At 40.4% G+C, this 23,783-nt stretch overlaps 1 protein-coding gene across 2 annotated transcripts; it reads right to left on the bottom strand.

Moving 5' to 3' along the window:
• Window positions 1-1,247: 1,247 nt before the first annotated feature.
• Window positions 1,248-11,276, bottom strand: spp1 (secreted phosphoprotein 1). 2 transcript variants are annotated; one of them, XM_075455359.1, is made up of 8 exons: window positions 11,156-11,276; window positions 7,824-7,895; window positions 7,662-7,706; window positions 7,520-7,573; window positions 5,541-5,606; window positions 5,321-5,449; window positions 3,514-3,858; window positions 1,248-2,397 (listed from the first exon to the last, which is right to left on the bottom strand). In XM_075455359.1, the coding sequence occupies exons 2-8, from the start codon at window positions 7,875-7,877 to the stop codon at window positions 1,987-1,989; spliced, it is 1,104 nt and encodes a 367-aa protein (XP_075311474.1). In that variant the 5' UTR covers window positions 7,878-7,895; window positions 11,156-11,276; the 3' UTR covers window positions 1,248-1,986. The 2 variants fall into 2 exon arrangements, with proteins under 2 accessions (XP_075311474.1, XP_075311475.1); XM_075455360.1 differs by having other exon boundaries at window positions 3,520-3,858.
• Window positions 11,277-23,783: the final 12,507 nt, after the last annotated feature.

The following is a 23,783-nucleotide window of genomic DNA, read 5'->3' as shown; positions in this document are numbered from 1 at the left end:
CTAAAATCTGGAACAGTCTTCCAGAAGATGTGAGACAGGCCTCAACTCTGACAATGTTTAAATCCAGGCTGAAAAAAGTTCTATTTAGCTGTGCATATGACACCTGAAAGTATTTTATCTGCACTCTTTGCTTTTTAATTCATTAATGATTATTTTAATGGGTTTTAAATTTCTTTCTTTTATTTTTTTTATTCCTTTTTAATGGTTTTATTGCCTTCTTGTGATTTTATGTAGCTGTAAAGCACTTTGTATTGCCCTGTGTATGAATTGTGCTCTATAAATAAAATTGCCTTGCCTTGCCTAGATCAAATACATGTCTTCTCAGCGTAGTAGTTCCAGTCTAAAATATCACTTAAAGGCAAAACACACAACTGATAGCAGCAAGTCATTCAAGGAAACAGACAGTGGAGCGAGGCTTCTACATAAAAACTACAGAAAGATGCTGATGTTAAAAGTGTGTTTGCACAACAAATGTTATGGCACTTTCATTCATATGGCAGCACATTTAAAATGAAGCTAAATGCTAAAAGCTATACACTACTTTTGGATTCATTTTTGGATTTTGTGGACAAATGCGATTAATTATGATTAATCAGGGAAATCATGTGATTAATTAAACATTTTAATCGTTGCCCAGCCCTACAAAATACCACAGTTTTTGTGTTGGTTGTATCATTTTACTTTGTTGTATTTATCCGGCATGCCTTAAAGGCCGGTCCTTGAAAATATTGTCTGCCATTAAACCGGTCCGTGGTGCAAAAACGGTCGGGGACCGCTGTTGTAGATGGTAAAATCAATCTCCTCTGATTGTATCTGTGTTTTTGCTCAGTTTTTGCTCAGTTTCAGAGCCTCCTCGTGAGATGTTGTGGTCGGGGGAACCTGTTTATTTGTAATGAGAAACTACGACCCGCAGCATCCTCATTGGAATTGGCTTATGCATTAGTTAACTGTGCACCAATATGGAACCGAATGGAGATGAATCATTTTCGCACTGCATTCAGAAGCCAGATGATAGTGGTTAACCATGAGTTTTTTGACCAGTGGAAAACAGGCTTTACAGTCTCGACTTCACCTGATATTTTAATCTTTTTTGGGTAATTTTGTGTTGTTTTGCGACTCTCCCATGTCTCGCTTACTGTACTGACTAAGGCCTCTATTTTGCCAGATTATTCAGCTAAAATGAAAATTGAAACGACTGGTATCTCTTTATATGAAAAAGAACTTTATTTATATTTTAGAAATGGTACAATATGATACATTACAGTAACAACATGGGACAAACAACATGTAGTGTTGGTAGAAACTGTGCAAATGAACAGGACCGTAACGGATGTGTGCCGACTGAACTCTGTAATGGATGGTACGTTTCTGTCTTTATTTCCTTCTATCAACACCAGCAAAGTTTCATATCGGCGAGCGAGAAAGCTGAGCCACATTTTGGCTTCAAGTTAATTCTGTTATGCTCAAAAGAATTACAAGTAATTCGATTACCTGCGTTTGTTTCTTTTATTTTAGAAGCACAAAACAGTGGTTTGCATGCAGCAGTTATTGATTAATGTTTAAATGCATGTTGTGCTGGTGTCAGATATCAGTCTTTGATTTGTTCTTCCCCAGTTTTGACTTTGTACCTTACAGTAACATTGACAAGGAAAGGAAAGGGGTCGGTTAACCTCCTGTTGCAGGTAGCAGGCGTCATTTTTAACCTCTTTTAACCCCTGCAGCATCAAACATGGGGCTCGTTAGTACCACTACACATCAGAATGCACAAGTTGTTGGTTTATTTGAATAAACCCACAGGAAAAAACGTTTTGTTTTCTTAAGAGATACACAGAAATATTGGCTGAACACATTGAAATCATTAATAATTAAGCGGTGGTTTTCCCTGTTTGACCCCGCAGGGGGTCAGGAAGTGGCCCGGGATGGAGGTCCTCACACCTGGATGCATAACGACACCATCTTCCACTCCATTTCCTGAGTTGGTGGGGCTTATTTGGCAGCGATTACCACTGGCATGTCAGTTGTGGTGTCGGGTCCTGCCCCTTCCTCATCTGAGTCACTCTCAGCACTGTCACTTTCATCCGAATCGCTGTCGGCGGCTCCGGGCGTGGCCGTGGCCTCCTCGCTGCTCTGGCTCGCCTCGTCCTCGGTCTCCTGGCTGGCGCTGGCGCTGTCGCTGTTGGTGCTGGCGCTCTCCTCTTCCTCTTCCTCCGGAGTGCTGCTGCTCTCGCTCTCGCTGGCTGTGGCGTCATTGGTGCTCGTGCTCTCCTCCTCCTCTGGAAGGGAGGCCTGGCGGGGGCTGATGTCCTGGGATAAGCCGGAGGAGGCATCCAGGCCCTGGCTCTCCACCTCCGGGGTGCTGGTGTCCTCCTCCAGGAGATCCGAGTGGACCTGAAAAGCCTGGAGATCAGAGGAGAAACGGGAGGAATTGTTTATTTGAAGGTCCACAGCACATACAAAACTGCACGAATGGAAAATCTAAGGCAGAGATACTCATTATGCGGCTCCTCAAGCTCTAATTGGCAGCTCGCACTCGCATAGTAGCTTATAACAATATGGTAACAATAACAATACATTTTTTCAAATAACACACAGCGAATAGATAGATAAGTACTTTATTCATCCCAATTTGGGAAATTATTGTGTTGCAGCAGCGTACAGTATAAAAGATATGTAAACAATTAAAGGAAAAACAAGCAAATAGAATAGAATAAAAATAGAGAATAAACATCAGCTATAAACAAATCTACAGTATGAAGAGTAGGGTAAATAATAATAATAATAGTAATAATAATAATAATAAACATCAGTAAACTAAATAAAAACAGATTTGTACATTTAACAATAAAGGTAAAAATAAATTTAACTGAGCAGACTGAACCAATAAGAAATATAGGGTATATGGATCATTTACAATATATTGTACTATGATGATATTTGTGCAAATGTTATTAGTGCAAAATGAGCAGTTGCACTGCACAGTATTAAGTATTTTTATTAAGTTTGTGTTTTTGTAGTATGTAAGTATTTTTATTAAGTATTAATTAAGGCTTAATGGTGTTTCCTAAAGGGGGCACACTGTTAAACCTGGCAACGCAGCCCGCTTTAACCACCTCACACTTGACCGCAGCGCACGCTAGCTCCTTTAGCCAGCGCCAGATGCAGGCACAATGGATCGGTTTTTAATTAAAAAAGGGCAAAAACCAGCACAAAAACCATGCTCATCCTGAATGTCTCACTATGATTACAACAACAAACTACAAATACAACATGAAGAAAGTCGAGGACATGCACGCCAGCTTCCGCTCATCCCAGTATAAAGGCAAATGTGGTCTTAATTGAAAATATATTGGCTGTGTTGTTTCTGTTTTATATGTAGAAATGCATATTTGCAAAAAGGAACTTTAGTATGTTGTCGTAAAAGTGTCTCTTCCCTTGATTTTGCTCTGCCAATGTGGCTCTTGTGAAAAAAATAGTGAGTATCACTGCTCTATGGATTTAATAGAAGAAGCTGACCTGTACCTTGTACGCCTTTGGCGACTTCTCCACCTCGTTGCCGTCCATCATGTCATACGCCACCTTTTTTCCAACAATCTCGTAGGACTTGTAGGGAACGGGGATCTTGTGGTAGGATTTCTCTTCTACATAAATGATCGACTTGTAGTCGCCGGGGTAACCTCCCAAACTGTCACCGCGGCCGGAATCGACGTCGGTGACGATGGTCGGCAGGATGGTGTCTACGGTGGTTTCAGCGATGGGGTCATCTGTGACCACCACAGGGGTGACGGTGACGGGAGTGGAGGACTCCCCCGACTCCGAGTCCGAGCTGTCGCTGGATTCATCTTCCTCTTCTTCGGCTTCCTGAAGATGTAAGTTTTTAAAATTACTAGCTTGTCATCGTTAGAAATCAAGTTATGTTTTATGAAAATGTGAAAAAAGTTAGTTTTCGATGTAAAATATTTCATGCAACTGCAGTTCAGAACACTGCATACTTTACTGGTCATAGGGTTTTTAGTTGAATAGGATGTAAAAGCCAGAATAGTTTGAGTCTGATTGCTTGGACATCGAGCAATGATGAGACCCAGGGATCAACGGCCTAACAGAGACAGGAAGTAAGCCCTGTATAGACCTAGCATCACTTTTTATACAGTGTGATGAGACGAATAAGCTCCTTTATCCTGGACTTTGGGCATTCTTTTCTGTTTTTGGTCCTCTTTAATGTTCCAGAAGCAAACAACAACCTCTGTTGCTGTTACACTCTGATGTGGGATCGAAAACTTTAAAGTACTGTGAATGCAACATTAGCAATCGTTAGCTTGCATCGCAGTTCTCCTCTAAAATGTTGGTCTGATGGATGATATTTCTCCTCATGCTTGTTTCTTCCTGGTCTCTTGCGCTCATATCAGGCTCGTAATTACACGGCTGTGGTCTGTCATGCATGTGCATTTCCGTTTTAAATCTCCCCAGCATCAAAACTCCATATTTCCTCTTGTAAAATTTGTCCTAGGCTGTGTTCGAAACCGTATACTTCTCCTACTACTCATACTGACTTTGTTCCCGGATGCATACTAGATTCTCCGAAATGTTGGGTATGCATCATGAGGTTACTACTCATACTCAAACTACCCAAGATGCAACGTAACGTGACGTCGCCGATCGTCATTTCCTGTCAAAACGGCAGTTTCAAGCTAGCTACGACGAGGGTAGGTTCACTTCCTGTTTTCAAAACAAAAGCACCAATTGTATCCTAATGGCTTTCCCTATGATAAAAGGCAACGGGTATTTTATTTTGTGAAAATAACCGGAAGTGCGTTGCTCACTGCGGCTAGCTTTAGTAGCGCCGAATTCGTGGGAACAAAATTGTAAACAGCCGGTATTTTGTCAGGTTTTCAACACGTTGGGGATCTAAACGACTACTTTCTCACCTGAAAATGTTTCAAATGTTGCTAAAGTTTACAGAGTTTAGAGCTTAAGGGAAATCAGCTTCAGGCCGGCTGATTTCGGCTCGGGCAGTAAAGGAATGCATTGTGGGTAAACGCTCTGCATACTGTCTGATCGATGAGTATGCAGTATGTAGTATGCAGTATGCAGTATGCAGTATGCAGTATGCAGTATGCAGTATGTAGAATGCGGTTTCGAACACAGCCCTAGTTTGCGTTCCCAACCTTGTGCTACATTCCTAAATTGTTAATTCCGATACTATAATGGCTCTAAAAGTTGATGTAGTGCATATATGGACATATTTCTTTTGTTTTTTAAGTTCTTGCAACATTTATTACTCTTTAAATAACTGTGGTTGCTAAGCTAAGCTAATTTTACTCACATTCTCCTCTGCTTCATCATCGTCGTCATCATCACTGTCGTCACTGTCAACAGAGGCGGTGTCTGGGGTCGGAGTGGCGCCCGTGTCGTCAGCTTTGACCTCCATCAGAGCCTTTGGTGCTGCCGCCGCCTGCAGAAACCATTGACGTGTAAAGTTGGAAAAACTTCCCCAGAACTGTAAGATGCAGACGTTAAACTGAAACATTTTAAGGGCCTCTTACGTTGTCCTCGTCTGAAGTGTCACTGCTCTCGTCTGAGCCGGCCGCCGCCGCTGCTGCTACGACATTCTGCAAGATCAGAGATGCAGTTTATTTAAAATCTGCTCGATGGATGTGACGGCGCTATTGGCTCCCTTAAGTTTCATTGTCATCCTTTTGCAAGGAACCTTGGAGTTATCCTAGAAAGTAACTTCAGGTTTGATAAACGGATATCCCATATAGTCAAGACAAGCTTCTTTCAACTCAGACTGTTGGCAAAAGCGAAAGCTCATACTGGAAAAAGTGCCCCTCCAAAAAGAAGTAAAAAAAACAACAAATAAAAGACGTTTTTGCTTGAAATAAGCATTAAATCTGCCAATGGAACTAGTGAAAATCGGCTTGTCAAGATTTCTTGATATTTAGGACTTTTGAGATAAAAGTGATCTTGAAATTAGCTTAAAAACCTCTTTAAATGTCAAAAAAAGCTTGTTTCATATGATATGTGACTCAAAACTATTTGTTTTTAAGACTTTTTCATTTAAGATATTCCAGATGTATTGTCTTCAAACAAGTCCCTATATCTGGCTGAAATGGTGCTTGTTAGGCAGTTGTGTCTGATATTAAGTGTAATGAGATATTTGTACTAGAAATGAGACAAATATACTTCGTAAGACTTTGATTTTTTCTAAATGCTGCCGCTGACTGGAAAGAAAAGGCCTGAGCACATCACCCCTGGTCCTCGCCTCTTCACACTGGCTGCCTGTTAATGTTGGGATTCAGTTTAAGGTTTTATTAATTGCTTTTAAATGTGTAAATGGTTTGGCACCACCTTATTTATCAGAGCTTCTACAGTTCTGCTCGGGCACTTTGGTGGTCAAACCAGCTGCTCCTGGCAGGACCTCGGTCTCACTCCCAGCTGAGCTGAATCTTGGCTCTCTCGCTTTCTTTTTATCCCTTTTACTCTCTTTTATTTTCACTTTTAATCTTAATTAGTTTTATATTGAATGATTAGTATCCCTTGTGTTGTATTTGTTGTTGTAGTGTTCATGATTATTTTTATGATGCTTTTGCTTCTGTGCAGCACTTTGGTTGACTGAGGTTGTTTTAAATGTGCTCTATAAATAAACTATGACAGTAAACACTGTTAAAACTCCTTTTACATTTCAGCAAGCTGAATTTTTATACAGAAATGTACAAAAATGTGCTGAATAAGAAAGCTTGCCAACAGATTTTAGAAAGAAAAAAAGGTTTGACTTCATGCTAAACGTGTAGGAAGTGTAAAATATCAGAAAGAGAGTCCTGCAGGACATCAACATTTACAGTTCATTGGTTTGATTTAAGAGGATAAATCCATTTAATAATATGAATAACTTGTGGTGAGCAGCTACTGTACTTAAAATTTAATTGAATAATCAAGTCAAACATGATAAAACATAAATATTTAACTTTTTTATATATTACAAACTTCATCAGTGCAACTTTTTCTGCATTGTGAGTTTTTATGCTTTTTTTTTTTTTACACTTTAATGTGTTTAGTTTGGAGCTTATATATTTTCCGCTTACTTTCTGTTTAATTTGAAACTACGAAACCCTGGATATGCAGTGAATCTGTGGCCTTTAGGGGCTCTCCTAGGCCTGATATGGACTAAAGACGGTAAGACACAGAATAATACGGAAGCGTAATTTTAAACCCAGGTCAAAGTAAAACTTGATTAAACTAAACAAACCAGTCATGTTTGCTTCCATTAAATTGAGCCCTCATAAAGGAATGAATGCGTTGATTGTTGCTTTCTGAACTAAAAAACAAATTACCACGAAAAACAGAAAAAATAGCCAGAAAAACAAACCAAAAAATAAATTATACAGAAAAAGAGAAAAAATTACCCCGAAAAACAAACCAAAAAATAAATTAGAAAGAAAAACCTGAGTTTTTTTTTTTTTTTTAAGTGAATGCAATACGCTTCCGTAGAATAATAAAAGTGTGAAGTGAAGGAATGTTTTACCTGCACAGGTGCTGCTTTTGTCTCAGAAACAGCTGGAGCAGCTGGTCGCCTCACCTGTGGACAACACAAATACCATGAAAGTCTCCCCGTCTCCCCTTCTGTCTCCACCTCTTCACCCCTTTTACTCTTTTTAAAAACTCACCACTTCCTCAGAGCTGTCTGAACTGCTGTCGGAAACCTTTCTCGCCTAAAAGTCGAACAAATAAATAAACGGATATTCAGTAAATGCACCAAAATAAATGGTAAAAAAATCCTCGTGTAGCATGGAATTGACCAAATTTGGTCTAAGAAAAGGCCGACTCACCGGTCGACAGAGAACTGTGGCGAAGAGCAGAACAAAAACAACGGCCACTTTCATTGTGTCACAGTTTGGTGTCTGAGAAAACAGATTAACGTCACAATGAAACATCGCTGTATCACAATGTAAAGCAATTAAACATAATCACACGACGCCGAGCTCCTCCATCTCCGAAAGGTCGTAACTTCACAGGAAACACAATGACCTGTCAAACTCAAAACGAGCTCACGTCTCGCACCCAAATTCCTTCCTAAAAATGGAGGCTGCACGGTCACATGACTTCTATCTAGCCTCGGTATGTCACAGGAAGTCATTAAGGCCTTAATTACAGACCAAAATGAGCAGTTATATATATATATATATATATCCAATTCAATATAGTTAAACATTTTCTCTGTCATCAGAGCCAGAAAATCACATCGTTCAGAAACGTGGTTTCTTAAACTATGAGGCAGGAGGTTTCCGGCTGATTCGGATCCAAAAGATGTGAGAAAATAACGGGTATGATTGTGAAAAAGCTGAAATTAGTGTGTGGTGGTGGTGGGGGGGCTACTCCAGTCTGAGTCTGGTTTACCATTTGACATCCTGCCTTATGCTCTTTTTGACCAAGATGCCTTGTGAAGGAAAAAAATCAGACATCAATGCATAGAAATGAGAAGAAATCCTCAAATTCTGTGCAAATCTCAGCTGTAGATTAACGTTTTTCCTTCTGTAGTGAAGTCCTCTGATAGGAATAGTGTGGTTCCTTGTTGATTTTTGGTCTTTTGATGGCATTTGTTGATAATTTTTGACCCTTTTCTTGAATTGCATTTCTTTTTATCCTCTTTCTGCTCGTTGTAACACGTTTCTTATTTCCGTGTCCTGCGGGAGGAACAGATTGGGTTCCTGCTTCTATCTTTAATGATGGACTCTTCCTATAGTGTGTAATTCACGGGGTTATAACTGGAAAGCCACATGGCAGGCAAAACATGACAGACGCCCATAAGACTACATGCGTATTTTTGGACTTCCGACTTTATGAGGACTTGGGATTGTGAGAGTCTGGAGAGTGAGCGCATTTATCGTAGAGCTATTTGAGAAAGAAGTTCTGGTTTTAGAGTTAAAACAATCTACAAAAAGTGCTGTTGTAGGAATTGTCATCGTGTATGTGAACTTTCTGTATATCTGACCAAGTTTGAGACCTTCAAAACAAGGATAGTCTTGTCTGGTGTTCAGTTCTCCTCAAAAAGGCTGTTTGAGGGTTCATGTGATGAGAAAGTTAGAGTAACGATTGGTTAGCTATGATTCTGTGACAGTTAAAAGCGTGTTTTCTAGAATATTTCTCTTTTTTGCTGAGAAGTAGACACAACTTTTAATCCCCTCATGGTTGTACGCTACAGACTGCCGCTAGCGTTAGCTTCTCATTCACTATTAGCTACAGTCAATAAGACGCTAATGCTAGCTAATTAGCGTAACATAACATAACTTAAAACAATATTTTAAGAGTTTTTTAAAATTCAATATTGTAGAAAACACGCTTATTTCCCTTTTTGCTGAGAAGTAGACACGAGTTTTGATCCCCTCACGGTTGTACGCTACAGACTGCTGCTAGCGTTAGCTTCTCATTCACTATTAGATACAGTAAATAAGACGCTAAAGCTAGCTAATTAGCGTAACATAAGTGGAGACATGTATCCTAAATGTTTGATGGTGCCTATTTAATGCACTTTATATGAAGATAACTGAAATTAAAGTTAGTCATAGCATTTTGTTTGAAAGCACCTGCACTATAGGCTCCTTCTTTTTGGACTTTTGGACCTAAGCCTTTTAATGAAGATACAGGGAAAATGTTGAGGACTTTGGTAACTAAGATCCTCAGCTGGGTCCACTATGATGCCTCCAACTGTCCCAGGTACAGGTGAGAGAAGAACTCCAATGTAACATTTATTACTGACAGATTTTGCACAGTTTTCACTCGGTTTCTTTCTTAAAAGGAACATTTAAACTTCAGTCAGAGATCAGACGAAGATATAAGGCTATTTTAAAATTTGATCATACAAGGCTGCTCTAGCTTCAGCTTCAGAACGTACAAAGACAATGAAATAACTCACAATAACTGTAATAAACTAGAGAAACTTATCATTTATAGCCGTGTCAGAGCATATATGTGAGAATCTGTAAAAATCTTCTATAAATTTTAGTTGAAATAATCATGCAAAACTCTTTTAATTGATTTTTTTTTTTCAGATGATATTTTGGGCTCATTTCAAAGCTAAAGGTTTTTCTTTATTTTGATTTTCTGTGTTCACAATGTTGCAAGAAGCAATCAAACAGGAATATGTTCTACATGCCAACAAATTCTTCCAAAACCATCGTCTTTACTTCCTGCCAGAGCAACCTCTAGTTATATGCTTCCAGCCCCTCTAAATGCAACTTGGCTGCACAGTTTAGCTCCTTTTCAGGCAGAGGAGCATTAATTAGATGCTGGGTTTTAAAGTTTGGTGGAAGGATGGTTATGTTTCTTTACACTTCTTTTTTTTGAAAGGTAACATTGGGATTATGTAATAAAACACTGTTGATTGCTTTATAGAACATGATTGCATGTTCTATTAGTAAAAATCCCTTTAATTAAACTAAAAAACAGAAAAGACATTGCAGGAACACTGAAAAAACAACTCATAAGATTTACTTAAAAAACCCTTTGTAAGTATTTGCACTCAATTGATTTTAGTAAGATTGAATGCTGCAATATCAAGTAAATTTTACTTACCATAAAACATAACAGTTTTGAAGATATTAAATAAATAACATTTACTAAATTACATCTAAGTTTTAACTTATTTAAACAATTTAAGTAAAGTCTACTTGTTTTTCATAGGCAGGAACATCAGTTTACTCCAAATTCTAAGTAAATTTTATATATCTGTAGTATTTGCTGTTATGAAGTAACTTAGTAGATTTTAACGATACACTTTCAAAGTAAAGTTTATGTAGTATTTCTAGGTTTATGTACATACAACTATTAAACATTTAAATTGTAGGAGGAAACCTAAGTAAAACTTACTCTTCCCCCATAATTCATGTATTACGTTAATAAAATGTTTAATTTTACTTAAGAAGCTCTAGTTCTTGCTGAATCTTAAACATACAAGGTAGAAATGATGACAGTTACTCTAATAGAGTTTACTTCACCAAAAAGTCACTTTTTTCAGTGAATGGACAAGTGCATGTAGCAAATATTTAAGCTAAAAAAATCTAAATAAATAATTCCAGGAGCTTGTAATTAACTTGAATTACCTCTCACACAAGCAGGGCTGCAGAAAAGCATCAACAAAGCATCTAACCGTATTAATTCTGACCTTGGTTGCAGTCGAAGGAAGCTTCAGGTGTTCAGTGGCCGCTGCAGAAACGCACAGACGGTTTTTCTTTGGTTTTATCTCCTGGGTTTTCCTTGAATGTTGCTCACTGCCCAGAGATGCTGCTGTCGAAAAAGCCAGGCTCCCGGTTGGCTTATAAACCCCACAGCCTCCAGCGGCAGCCAATCGCTGCGCAGCTTGTGATGTCATGAGGTTAACCGCTCCGTGGTCCACCTCTCTGCTCTCGCTCCCACTCTTCCTGTGGTCGGTGGTGTGCTGTGTTGGTGTGTTGGCACACACAGACAGACAGAATGCAAAGACAAACACATGGACATGCAGACAGCCCAGACAGAAGCATGTGAATGCACTTCTTCTTCTTCTTCTTCTTCTTCTTCTTCTTCTTCTTCCTCTTTCTTTTCTTGCTCACTATGTGTGAAGTTAATTTAAGGACATGCAGCGACAAGTTCAGGGGGGGAAAAACAGCAACATATAGAAGTAGGTGGTATGACGGTGATTCAGCTTCCTCACAGACGGCAGAAAAATCATCTGACTGAGGTAAACTGGATAATTGGGCATTTGTCTGCAACACCAGACTGGTTTGTCTAAACTGTCAAACAAAAGAGAGCTTTTATTCACTCTGTGTGTGTTTGCATAACCTCCAGTGCTGGAACTATAAAATAATTCATTATAAAACTATGTTCCAGTATATATGACCTGCATAATACTCGGATATATCTAAGGGAACTTCACTATTTAAGTGAAAACTAATCTCTCTAACTGTTTTCAGGGGGTTTGCTTTCACACTTCTCAGTTTGGTCTGGACTAAAATTACAGGTGTGGGATAAATCCTGGAACACAGTCCATACCGAACCCTCCAGACCGAGTATGGACCAACAGAAAGAGCGGAGTCTTATCCAAGGTTGTGTTTGTTTCTGGTGTTTGTTTCTTTTTTAAGGAGGATTCAGCCTTTCTGACCGTTTGTAGGAAGTTATTTGGCAAACTATTGTCAAAACTAGAAAGAGAAAACTGAGTTGCAACAGCACTACATACTACATACTGCATACTGCATACTACATACTACATACTACATACTGCATACTGCATACTACATACTACATACTGCATACTGCATACTGCATACTACATACTGCATACTGCATACTGCATACTACATACTACATACTGCATACTGCATACTGCATACTACATACTACATACTGCATACTGCATACTGCATACTACATACTACATACTGCATACTGCATACTACATACTACATACTGCATACTGCATACTGCATACTGCATACTACATACTGCATACTGCATACTGCATACTGCATACTGCATACTGCATACTACATACTGCATACTGCATACTGCATACTACATACTACATACTGCATACTGCATACTACATACTACATACTGCATACTGCATACTACATACTACATACTGCATACTGCATACTACATACTACATACTGCATACTGCATACTGCATACTACATACTACATACTGCATACTGCATACTACATACTGCATACTGCATACTACATACTGCATACTACATACTGCATACTACATACTACATACTGCATACTGCATACTACATACTACATACTGCATACTGCATACTACATACTACATACTGCATACTGCATACTGCATACTACATACTACATACTGCATACTACATACTACATACTGCATACTGCATACTGCATACTACATACTACATACTGCATACTGCATACTGCATACTACATACTACATACTGCATACTCATCGATCAGACAGTATGCAGAGCGTTTACCCACAATGCATTTTGCTCCTGCCCGAGCCGAAATCAGCCAGCCTGAAGCTGATTTCTCTTAAGCTCTAAACTCTGTAAACTTTGGCAACATTTGAAACATTTTCAGGCGAGAAAGTAGTCGTTTAGATCCCCAACGTATTGAAAACCTGACAAAATACCGGCTATTTACAATTTTGTTCCCACGAATTCGGCGCTACTAAAGCTAGCCGCAGTGAGCAACGCACTTCCGGTTATTTTCACAAAATAAAATACCCGTTGCCTTTTATCATAGGGAAAGCCATTACCATACAATTGGTGCTTTTGTTTTGAAAACAGGAAGTGAACCTACCCTCGTTGTAGCTAGCTTGAAACTGCCGTTTTGACAGGAAATGACGATCGGCGACGTCACGTTACGTTGCATCTTGGGTAGTTTGAGTATGAGTAGTAACCTCATGATGCATACCCAACATTTCGGAGAATCTAGTATGCATCCAGGAACTTCTCGCATACTAACTCAAAAAGTTAGTAGGAGTAGTAGGAGAAGTATGCGGTTTCGAACACAGCCAAGGTTTATCTCATTTACTGAAACAGACTCCCACTCAGCTCAGTAGTCTTTACTCAAAGTAAAGATACCTTTGCCTCACATACTAATGTCTTTAAGGTCGTCTCAATCAAGTTTAGAGTTCATGGTTTAATCGATGACTGCAGGATGTCCAGGTACCAGATAAGCCCAGATCATCAGCCTTCCACCACCGTGCTTGATATGATGTGTTTATGTTGATATGCTGTGTTTGGTTTTCACCAAGTGCAGGGTTAGTTGGTATAGCATAATGCATGGCACCGCACTGCATTGCATTAGGACCAAACCATTATGACCACTTTGCAAACTAAGCACTAAGCTGTGCTGCCATGTTCTCTTTAGAGAGAAGAGGCTTTCTCCTGCAGCCCTTCCACACAAGCCATACTTGTTCAGTCTTTTTCTAACTGTGCTGTCATGACCTTTAACCTTTAACATGCTAACTGAGGCCTGCAGAGTCTGAGATGTAGCTCTTGGGTTTCTGACCTTGGGGTGACCTTGCTGGGACGTCCACTCCTGGGAAGATTGACAGCTGTCCTGAATGTTTTGCACTTGTTAATAATCTTTCTCTCTGTAGAACGATGGACTCCAGATAGTTTGGAAACGGCCTTATAACCCTTCCCAGGTTGATGGGCAGCAGCAGTTGCTGATGTCTTTCCTCCTTGGCATCATGTTAACACACACCTGAATGCTGCAGAGCAGCAAACTGACAGAACTTTTGCTTTTATAGAGGTTTCACACTGACTGATGATCAATTAATCAAGTGTTTACCCTCTTAATTTCCATGGAAGAAGTAAGGGTGGGATTAGTTTTTACATGTTGCTTCTGCCTCTTTTGCGTAGTCTTTGTTTGATAAATGATAACTGTGTGTTGTGTTACATGTTGTTCATCTCAAATGTACCTCATGTGGTAAAACCTTTCACCAAGACTTCAAAATATGAATATTCCAACTTTCACGTTTAGAAAGTGTAACGTCCACCCAGATGTTCGACACGCTTCAACATCTTTGGGTACACAGAGCATGATGTATGTAGTCTAAAGGTGGGTAGAATAGCCAAAAATTGTACTCAAGTAAAAGTACTGTTACTTCAGAGTAATACGACTCAAGTAAAAGTAAAAAGTAGTCATCCAAATAATTACTTGAGTAAGAGTAAAAAAGTGCTTGGTGAAAAAACTCCTCAAGTACTGAGTAACTGTTGAGTAACGTCTGATTTATTTGTTAACACAAGCATTCAATCAGACAGACAAAAAGACTAAATAATCATCTTTAGGCCAATTAGAGTTCATCCAATTGATGAAATAAATTAAAATTAATTAATTAATTAATTACAAAATAGCTTAAATTGAAATAATCCAGGTAAATTCAAGTACTTCAATAAAAAATAAAATAGACTTAGGAAATGTTTAAAACATATGTAACCCATATGTAACCTAAAAAACAAACATTCACCTATCCATGGGGGGAAAAACGAGTTTAGGAAACTTAGCGCTACATGTTTCCTCAAGTTAGATGTTGAGTTTCTGCTGAAATGTGCGTTTGTTTTGGTTGACACAGAAGACACATAATGTAGCTGCTGTTTCTCACTCTTTGTAAGGTAAACATGCTTTCAGTATGAGGCCTCGTCTGCGTCTTCATTTCCCACCGTTGGTTCTGACATTTTTCATCTGTTTCTTTGTTTGTTTGCTACGACTGCTAATGCTAAAGCTAACCCGTCCCGCCGCTGAGATCGAGTACGGTCACGTGACCCGACTGCACGGCTGCGTCTGATTGGTGGAACACAGTCAGGTGGTAGAGCCTTTGGCGGAAGTCTCTCTCTCTGTCAGAATAAAACATTAAAATGAGGCGTACGCGGGGGGATAAAAATAATGAGGCGTAGAATACCAAAGAGGTAAGAAGAGAAGTAACCAGCTCATTGTAGCCTAATGTAGCGGAGTAAGAGGACAGTTTCTGCTGCACACATCTACTCAAGTAAAAGTAAAAAGTATAGAGACTTAAAACTACTCCTAGAAGTATAATTATTTCAAAAACTTAAGTAAATGTAACTCGTTACTACCCACCTGTTTTTCCTTTTCTTTGTGGATTACTGGTGTTATCTACCAGATTAAGCCCTGACTTTCTTCTAATTGAGTCTGAATGGATAAAGAAGAATATTTAAAAAGCAATTATGTGATTTCTTCTTATTCTTGATTATTTTTGTTGTTTTTTGTGCTACTTTTCACTTGCTGATTGGATAGCTTTTCTTTCACTTGAAAACAAAGAATTCTGATTCAGTCATTCATCATAAATTTGTTGAATGTAAAGGAATGAGTCGGCACCAGGTGGGTTGCATCCAGACAGACGAGCATACCTTGAACACTCTTAATTTGGATTTTACGCTCAGCGAGGCGACAGAATCATTAAATATGATTGACTTGTGAACGTTCCAGATTCAACCTACAATTACAGTAAAATGTCTGAGTCTGTGTTGTCGTCTGACGAGCTTACATAACCGGCCAGGTGCACATACATGCATGCATATATATTTATATACCCTTAGATAACACAAGGTGTCACCACATGAATCATGCAGATATGCTGCAGTCTGACAGCTTGATGAGTTGTGTTCGTCTCCTCCTGCCGACAGGTATGGAGGTACCCCACAGTGGGAGCCTCCTGCTGGATCTTTCATGATCTCTGAGCTTTATTGTTGTTGCTGTATAAAATAGTTGTGAAGCCGGAGCGGCAGCAGTCGGATGTCTACCTTGACCTTGACTTTATTCTCAAATGCATGTTGCAACACACAAAAAAAATTGACAAACATCTTAACTGAACGCTTAATTTGGTCAACTAAATATAACTAGAGTCAAACCACCCAGCCACATGGTCACAGCCCCTCTTTAAACCAATAGTCCAGCCTTAAATACCCTTCTACTTGGTCTCTTCCATGATGTCATTGCTCTTCCTTTTGACCCTGGAACGTTCAAACAAACAAACGTTAAACAAGAAAGACGGTGAACTAAATACTCGTGAGTCTTGATTTAACGGATGTTGATGTATTTTAACTCAAAAAAAGGGTCAAGTAGGAAGTACAACGCAAACAAACCCGGGATGGTAAGTGTCCACTGACAAAATAACGCTAAAATACTTCCATCAAGACAGAATTAGGTTTAATGCCTTTGGTGACAAACGGTGTCACTCCCCACTTTATCACATGAGTGAGAATTATGGATGATTTTGCTTTTGTTTTTATTAGGGCTGGGCGAGTTAACTCGTTATCATCGCATTAACTCGTTAATTATCTAACGCCGATTAATATTTTATCGCGCATTAATGCAGTGTTTTATTTATTTATTTTTTTTATTTATTTTATTCTGTAAAAGTCTGTTGCTCACAGGCTTTTATTTTGTAAAAGTCTGCTGCTCACAGGCTTTTATTTTGTAAAAGTCTGTTGCTCACAGGCTTTTATTTTGTAAAAGTCTGTTGCTGTCTGCTGTGGAACCGGAAAAGAAAGTAATCGGCGGATCCACCAAACGTGGAGAAGGGTACGGAACTTTTACTCGGCCATTTTCATGTTAAAGTTCTTCCAGACGGCGGAGTCGACAGAACCAAAGACATCTGTAAACACTGCCAAGTTGAATTGTCTTCTCAGCGTAGTAGTTCCAGTCTAAAATATCACTTAAAGGCAAAACACACAACTGATAGCAGCAAGTCATTCAAGGAAACAGACAGTGGAGCGAGGCTTCTACATAAAAACTACAGAAAGATGCTGATGTTAAAAGTGTGTTTGCACAACAAATGTTATGGCACTTTCATTCATATGGCAGCACATTTAAAATAAAGCTAAATGCTAAAAGCTATACACTACTTTTGAAATCATTTTTGGATTTTGCGTACAAATGCGATTAATCGTGATCAATCAGGGAAATCATGTGATTAATTAGATTAAACATTTTAATCGTTGTCCAGCCCTAGTAAAAACGAAACACTGGCACCAAACGTTAAAAATATCAACGAAGGAAAAACTGCTGCAGCAACAAAAATGAGTAATAACTGTGAAAACCCTGAAGTGAAGAGCAAAGAATGAAGTCTTTAGGAACCCTGAGGATCTTTGAGCCCTCCCACAGTTTCCAACATGGACAAAAACAAATCTCAGTGGTGTGAAATGTTTATTAGGAAAAAACACAATCTTGTTTCATATGTCAATAAAATTCCCTAAAAAAAAAGGACCCTTTTTTTAATAACCCACATATTAGTATCTGTTTGAATCTTTCGCTCTGCGATGAGCACATGTTGAATTTAATCTTTTATGCATCGGTGGTGGCATTCTTGCTATCCTCGTATGTACGTGTGTATACTTAAGCTAAATGATTTAGTCTGCGCAGTCCACCAATAAAACCAAATTAAACTTCTAGCCTGCAACACGACCACAAAATAACACACTAACTTAGTTTGTTCATTGTTACACTCGCTGACTGCAATTCCCAGAAAATCTAAAACACAAAGACGAGAAAGAAAACAAACTCAGTTAGTTAAAGTTAAAGCCACATGTTGAAATAATTTACACTTAGCGGTGTAACATCTACCATTTATGCATTGAATGATGGAAGAATGTCTAATATTATCATATTATCATGTCAATGTGGTTGAATACTGAACGATATATATGCCTACACTGCTCCTCACAGCTCTGTTTGCAACATACTGAGGCAGAATGCGGGTTTAGGTCATGACAAATAGTATTTAATTTCAAACTGGTAATATTCAAACTACAATTTTTAGGCTTCATAAACATTTTTGAAGATTTTAAACAGTATTATTATTGTCATCTGGAGAAAATGAGCTGAACTAGACGCACAAACGCACACGTTATTCCAAAGCTGATGTCATTTGTCATTTTCTACATGTTGTAAAATGCTTGTGAGGGGCCTCAGTGTGGAAATATTCTTTTTAATTGCAACCTCAGGATATTTGTGTGTTCATAAAAACTGAAGCTACATTTTTAATAGAACACAATTCCATCGAGTCTGGTTAGCATGAAATATATATATGCATAAACAAGAGCGTTCATGGATGCTGGGAGAGATACGGCCGGGATGCTGGTGGAGATGCAATAACTCAACGTGGAATTTCACATCCAATTAAAAACGCATGCAACTCAAACACACACGGAGAACAAAAAGACTTGCACTCTTTCCAAGCTATAAATGTGTTGGAACACTGGCTGGCAGACAGTGGAAGAAGACATAAATGAGCAGAGTGTGGAACCCTCTATCATAAGGACTTTCCCAGACTGTGTATGTGTGTCGTTGTGTGGTACTTCTGTTTATATCCACAGAGACATATCTGACATAGTTTTGCTGTACTACTAGATCTAGTCTGAAAGTTACAGTCAACATATTAAGCTGTCCTAATCACTAAAATGCAGCTCGCCAACCTAAAAAGATTGAAAGGCTTTCTTAGAGAAAGCAGATGTGTTTGACACAATTTAGTAAGTTTTTTTTTTTTGCCATTTTATTATCATATTTGGGTAGTTATTACTCTGATAACGTGCTAATTTGAGATTTTGAATATTGTCACACTTGTCGGTGGTATAAAGCACATTTACCAGTCATGATTTGGCATAAGTCTTTGCAGTAGATTCAATGCATCAATTTTCTAAATGAATCTGTTTCTGCCTCTTTATTTTCAGTCTCCTCCAAGACTGGGCGATAAAACGCTAACGATAGCTATCGAGGAATCACTTTTCCTCGATAGAGATATGAAACATAGTCGATATACTTTTCCATAGATTACATTCGTCCATCTTTTGACAGACAACACGAAGAGCCAATGACAACGAGAGTTGCGACGCACTGAAACAATCACGTGGCTGGAATAAAGCCATGCTAGCAGCTAGCTAGCTAGCCGTGGCGTGTTTGTTTGTGCTGCTGCAGCCGTATAAAAACAGAAAACGAGTGCTCCTTCTGAAGAAACGACGGAAGACGCAGCCCAAGCTGAAGGGATGACATCGTTGATGACGTTGTTGATAAGAAGGGCCCGAAAAGTTCGGTGGTGTGGAGGTATTTTGGGTTTTTGAAGTCCGACACCAAACAGAGTAGCGTGCACTACGAATGATGTCGAGCACGTGTTCCGACAAAGACGGGGAACACCGCTGATCTGTTTCATCACCTGAAGCAGCGCCGCCCGTTTGAGCACGGAGGATGCTAACTGTTACCAACAAGTGCTAATCTTCCCCCGATAACAGCGCCTGTGCAGCAAAGGTGAACCTACACAAGCTACACCCAAAGCTACACCCCTCTGCTAATGCTTTCAGAACAGAAAGTGGGGACATGTGCAAGGAGCAGCATAGCAATAGAAAAAGACATTTTAATCTTGACTGGCTAGCATGTGTTTTCATTCTACCAGCTGCTAGCATGTGTCGCTCTAAGATAATCGACTACAGCTTGCAGTTTCAAAAGCACACACATCAGACCAGAAGAATTTCTAGGGAAGAATCAGTCAGAGGTTGAGATCCCGATCCTGCCGTTGCCCGCTGCCCTCAGTCAGTTTACCGCTTTGGTTTTCATTACATAGCCTATAGCATTTTTCAGGATCAGGGACCGCTTGATTTTGGACTCAGTCCCATCTCTTAATACATATGCAAATGATATAACCTGATATTAAGACAGTTATGGCTTTGAAGCAACACTTTTTGTTGTTTTCTTGTTTTGTGAATTAACTATATTTACAATTTGGTGTGAGACAACATATGCAATATACATTTTCACAGCAATCTGCTCCAGTCTCCACAGTTCTGGATAAAAAGCACACATACAGAAGCCTCTTTGACACATGGGTTGTGCCTTATCAGCACAAAGAAGATGTCTTTGTTATCCCACCGCAGGTCACAATTCATACATGCCAAGCAGGCATTTCGCCTCTGTTACTCCCGGTTACTCCCGCCCTTGCCAGCTCAGAGGCGTATCAGCAGCGGATTGACTGCAACCCCCCCCCCACCCATCTGCCTTCATACTTTCACACGAGGCGACGCACAATAAAGGCACATTCATCCCAGCCTGAAGAGACATATGTGAAAGACAATAATAGACCTGTTAAACAAAAAAAGTTAGTCACCCTCAACATATTTTTGGTCAATTTCTGGAGTCCTTTCTACAGAGCATGCGGGTATGCTGGACTGATTCAGGATTATCTAGACTCCTAGACCTCCTTTTGATGCACCACAGACAACATTTATTCCCATCATTCAACTTTGTATTGTGCTTCAAGTACACGCTCCAAACACGTGCAGTTCGTAGGCTTTTATCAACGTACCCTTGATTCGTTTCCCAAAGTCTGGACAGTATCGATATCCCTCCTCGAATTAAACCATATAAGATTTCCTTTAAACACAAGATGCACACATGCGAGTGATTGATCATTCTATTCTCTGATTTATGGTTACACCTGTGCCAGTTTCTCACCCAATGTAGAGTAGGGGAGTATAGGAATTCAGCCAACACAGAAGTCAAAGGACCATTGAGCTTTTCTTCTCAAAGTGAGGTTCTATGACGTAATTACAACAGGTTTTGCAGTAGACTAACAGATCTCTGACAGATTGAAGAAGCAGAGAGGAATTTTTGTGGGGCAGTTAAGAGCTTACGAAGGTGGCCACAGAAGGATGAATTTTCTCCACCTAAAGCAACTTACAGCAACACTAGAGGCATTTGTTAACCCTAGAACTATGTCTTTCTGACTCATTTTGAAGCCTTTGTTACGCACATTCTTTGGCCTGAAACTGCCCTGGACCCGGGGGCTGAGAAACCGCGGTTCATGACTTTGGTTTCCAGCTCCGCACCACACAGTTTTGCTTTATAATTGCTTGACATGGTCGTTTTTTGTGGGATTTTCCTCTTTGTGCCCCCTTAAACATCTGTACATCTGCAGGGCTCGCGTGGACATTTTTTTGTCAGTGGTGTTAGGCTACATCCCACAACTCTAGGAGAGCCATAGAGCAAAAATTTACTTTAAATCTCAAATGTGTCATAGCAGTTTTGTAAGAAATGTATGTTGAATTGTACACCATGCCAGTTTTGTATTAGTTGTTCACTAACAACAGTCACTTGAACTACTCTAAAGTTTTACAGGTTTTAGTTGTTTCAGATGGCAAAACTTTGCTTTTCTGTGGCCCCCTTCCGAGTAGCTCTTAGCTTAGCCTCCCTGTCAGAATTCTTCCTTAATTCTCTAAACTGAGAGCACTCTGACCGCCATCTACCGCCACCCAGCTCCTGGTGCAGGCCATGTCTATAACTTTTCCCACAGCATTTGTTTTTTCCACAGGAACTGTCTGCCTGGTGCTCCATACATCCAGTTCTAAACTCAATTGCTAGATTGGAAAAGGAAATTAGGGGAACCACATGAGCAGAGAAGCCCAGACCTCCCTGTACCCGGCCACTTCCTCCAGGTCTTCACAGGTCAGCCGAGAGACATAAGGCGCATTCCCACTGTAGGAACCTTCTGCATTACCCAGGCTCCGCCCTCGCAGTGACGCAACACCTTCGGCTCTGCTACACTTACTCAGGCAAACTGCTCATTCAGGTGGATTCGAGTTCCCGAAAAAATGGGAACTCCACCCACTTAGTCGGGAACCAATCAACTTTGAGCAGCGCCAACGGCCCAGGGTAGAGGCGTGTTCAAGGTAGTGACGTGGTTGAACTGCCACTCAACCCATGGATTGTACACGGAAGCGCTTCATTTAATATCAACATGGAGCAGCGTCAAGCTTTTGACACTGCTGTAGATGCTGTAATGAAAGTGTTCGACGGGAGATTCAAGTTAAAAATCGAGCAAAGAACAACCCTTGAATCGTTTCTTGACAGGAAAGGCGTTTTCGCCTTGCTTCCTACTGGCTTTGGTAAGAGTTTAATCTACCAGTTAGCCCCGCTGGTAGCTAAATCATACGTCAGAGGAAAGAGTGGTGTGATTGGCTTAAGCTTAGGCACAGCCTTTTCTGGCCACAACCAGTAGCAACCCGAGGGAGGCGGGTTGACCAGGCCATTTCGAATCGTATTCGTTATGGTCTTGGTCAGACCAGAATCTCGAAGAGATTTGAAAGTCGATGTTAATCAGGCTACTTCTGCAGTTCCTATAACCTTTTCAGGAACGGGGCCGTTTTTTTCCCACATTTGGACATACAGGAACTCGGGACCACGGCCCTCAGTTCCTGGAACCATTTCAGCTCTTTCTCCGAGGCTGAAATGTTTCCTCATACGACACGGACACAACCTTGGCGTGTTTAATAAGTCAAACCTCCACGTGGTCTCCTTTGTCTGCGGCGCTCTGCTCTCCTTCCTTCATGAAACCAAGAAGTATGGCCTGCGCTCCATCCTTCATTTCCTGACTCTCTCTGTGAGCTTTTCCAGCCTCCATGTTAGACGCCCGATGTGATCGTCCATGATTAATATCACCATCATGCAGACCATGAACACGGTGGCCTCTCCGCTCTCCATGTTAGCTTCTTGGTGGTGTTTTTTTCTTCTCTCCTTACTTTTACCGGGTTTTGTTTTGTTCTGTTTTGTTGTTGAATGTGGCGCTAAAGCATCAGTCCCCATCAAGGTCCCGACTCATGTGGGAATGCCAACTGAAACAGTTCCCCTGGAGAAGGACAGTTATCAGAACGAAATTCGAGGTGTACCGTTCTTAGAACTGCTCTGTCCGAATGCGGTTATAGTCTCTCCAACGTGTCCTGGGTCTTCCCAGTGGCACGGGCCCGGAACACCTCATTAGGGAGGCGTCTAGGAGGCATCCTAACCAGATGCCCGAGCCACCTTATCTGGCTCCTCTCGGCTCTACAGCAGCGGTTCTACTGTGAGCCCCTCCCGGATGACCGAGCTTCTCACCCTATATCTAAAGCTGGATTTACAGTTGATGCGTCGCTCACGGCGCAGCCGACCCGTGACGTCACAATGACGTTTCAGGCCTGGCGCTTGCCTTAAAGACGGCGCAGCGCGTTGTCGTGCACCAGACGATTTTTGTAACTTGGCGGCACCGAGAACGACGAACCGAATGGACCAATGTGAGGCCAGGCTCAGTCAGGAGGTGCGTCTGTACAGGCAGCAAACTGCAGTGAAACAGCACAGGGAGCACGTAAACTCCCAAAACTGGTGGACAGAGATTGGCAGAACTTTGGGGAAAGAGGGAGAGTTCTGTAAGAATGTGTGGAGGAAGCTACGGGACAGATACGTGAAGGCAAAGAAGAGGGCAGAGACTCCAAGTGGTGATGCCGGGGGCTTCAAACCTTCAC

The sequence above is a fragment of the Odontesthes bonariensis genome, chromosome 22 (genome assembly GCF_027942865.1).
Source record: "Odontesthes bonariensis isolate fOdoBon6 chromosome 22, fOdoBon6.hap1, whole genome shotgun sequence".
Taxonomy (NCBI): Eukaryota; Metazoa; Chordata; class Actinopteri; order Atheriniformes; family Atherinopsidae; genus Odontesthes; species Odontesthes bonariensis.
Note: the sequence above shows the minus strand (reverse complement) of the source record. Positions and strands in the feature narration are given on the sequence as shown.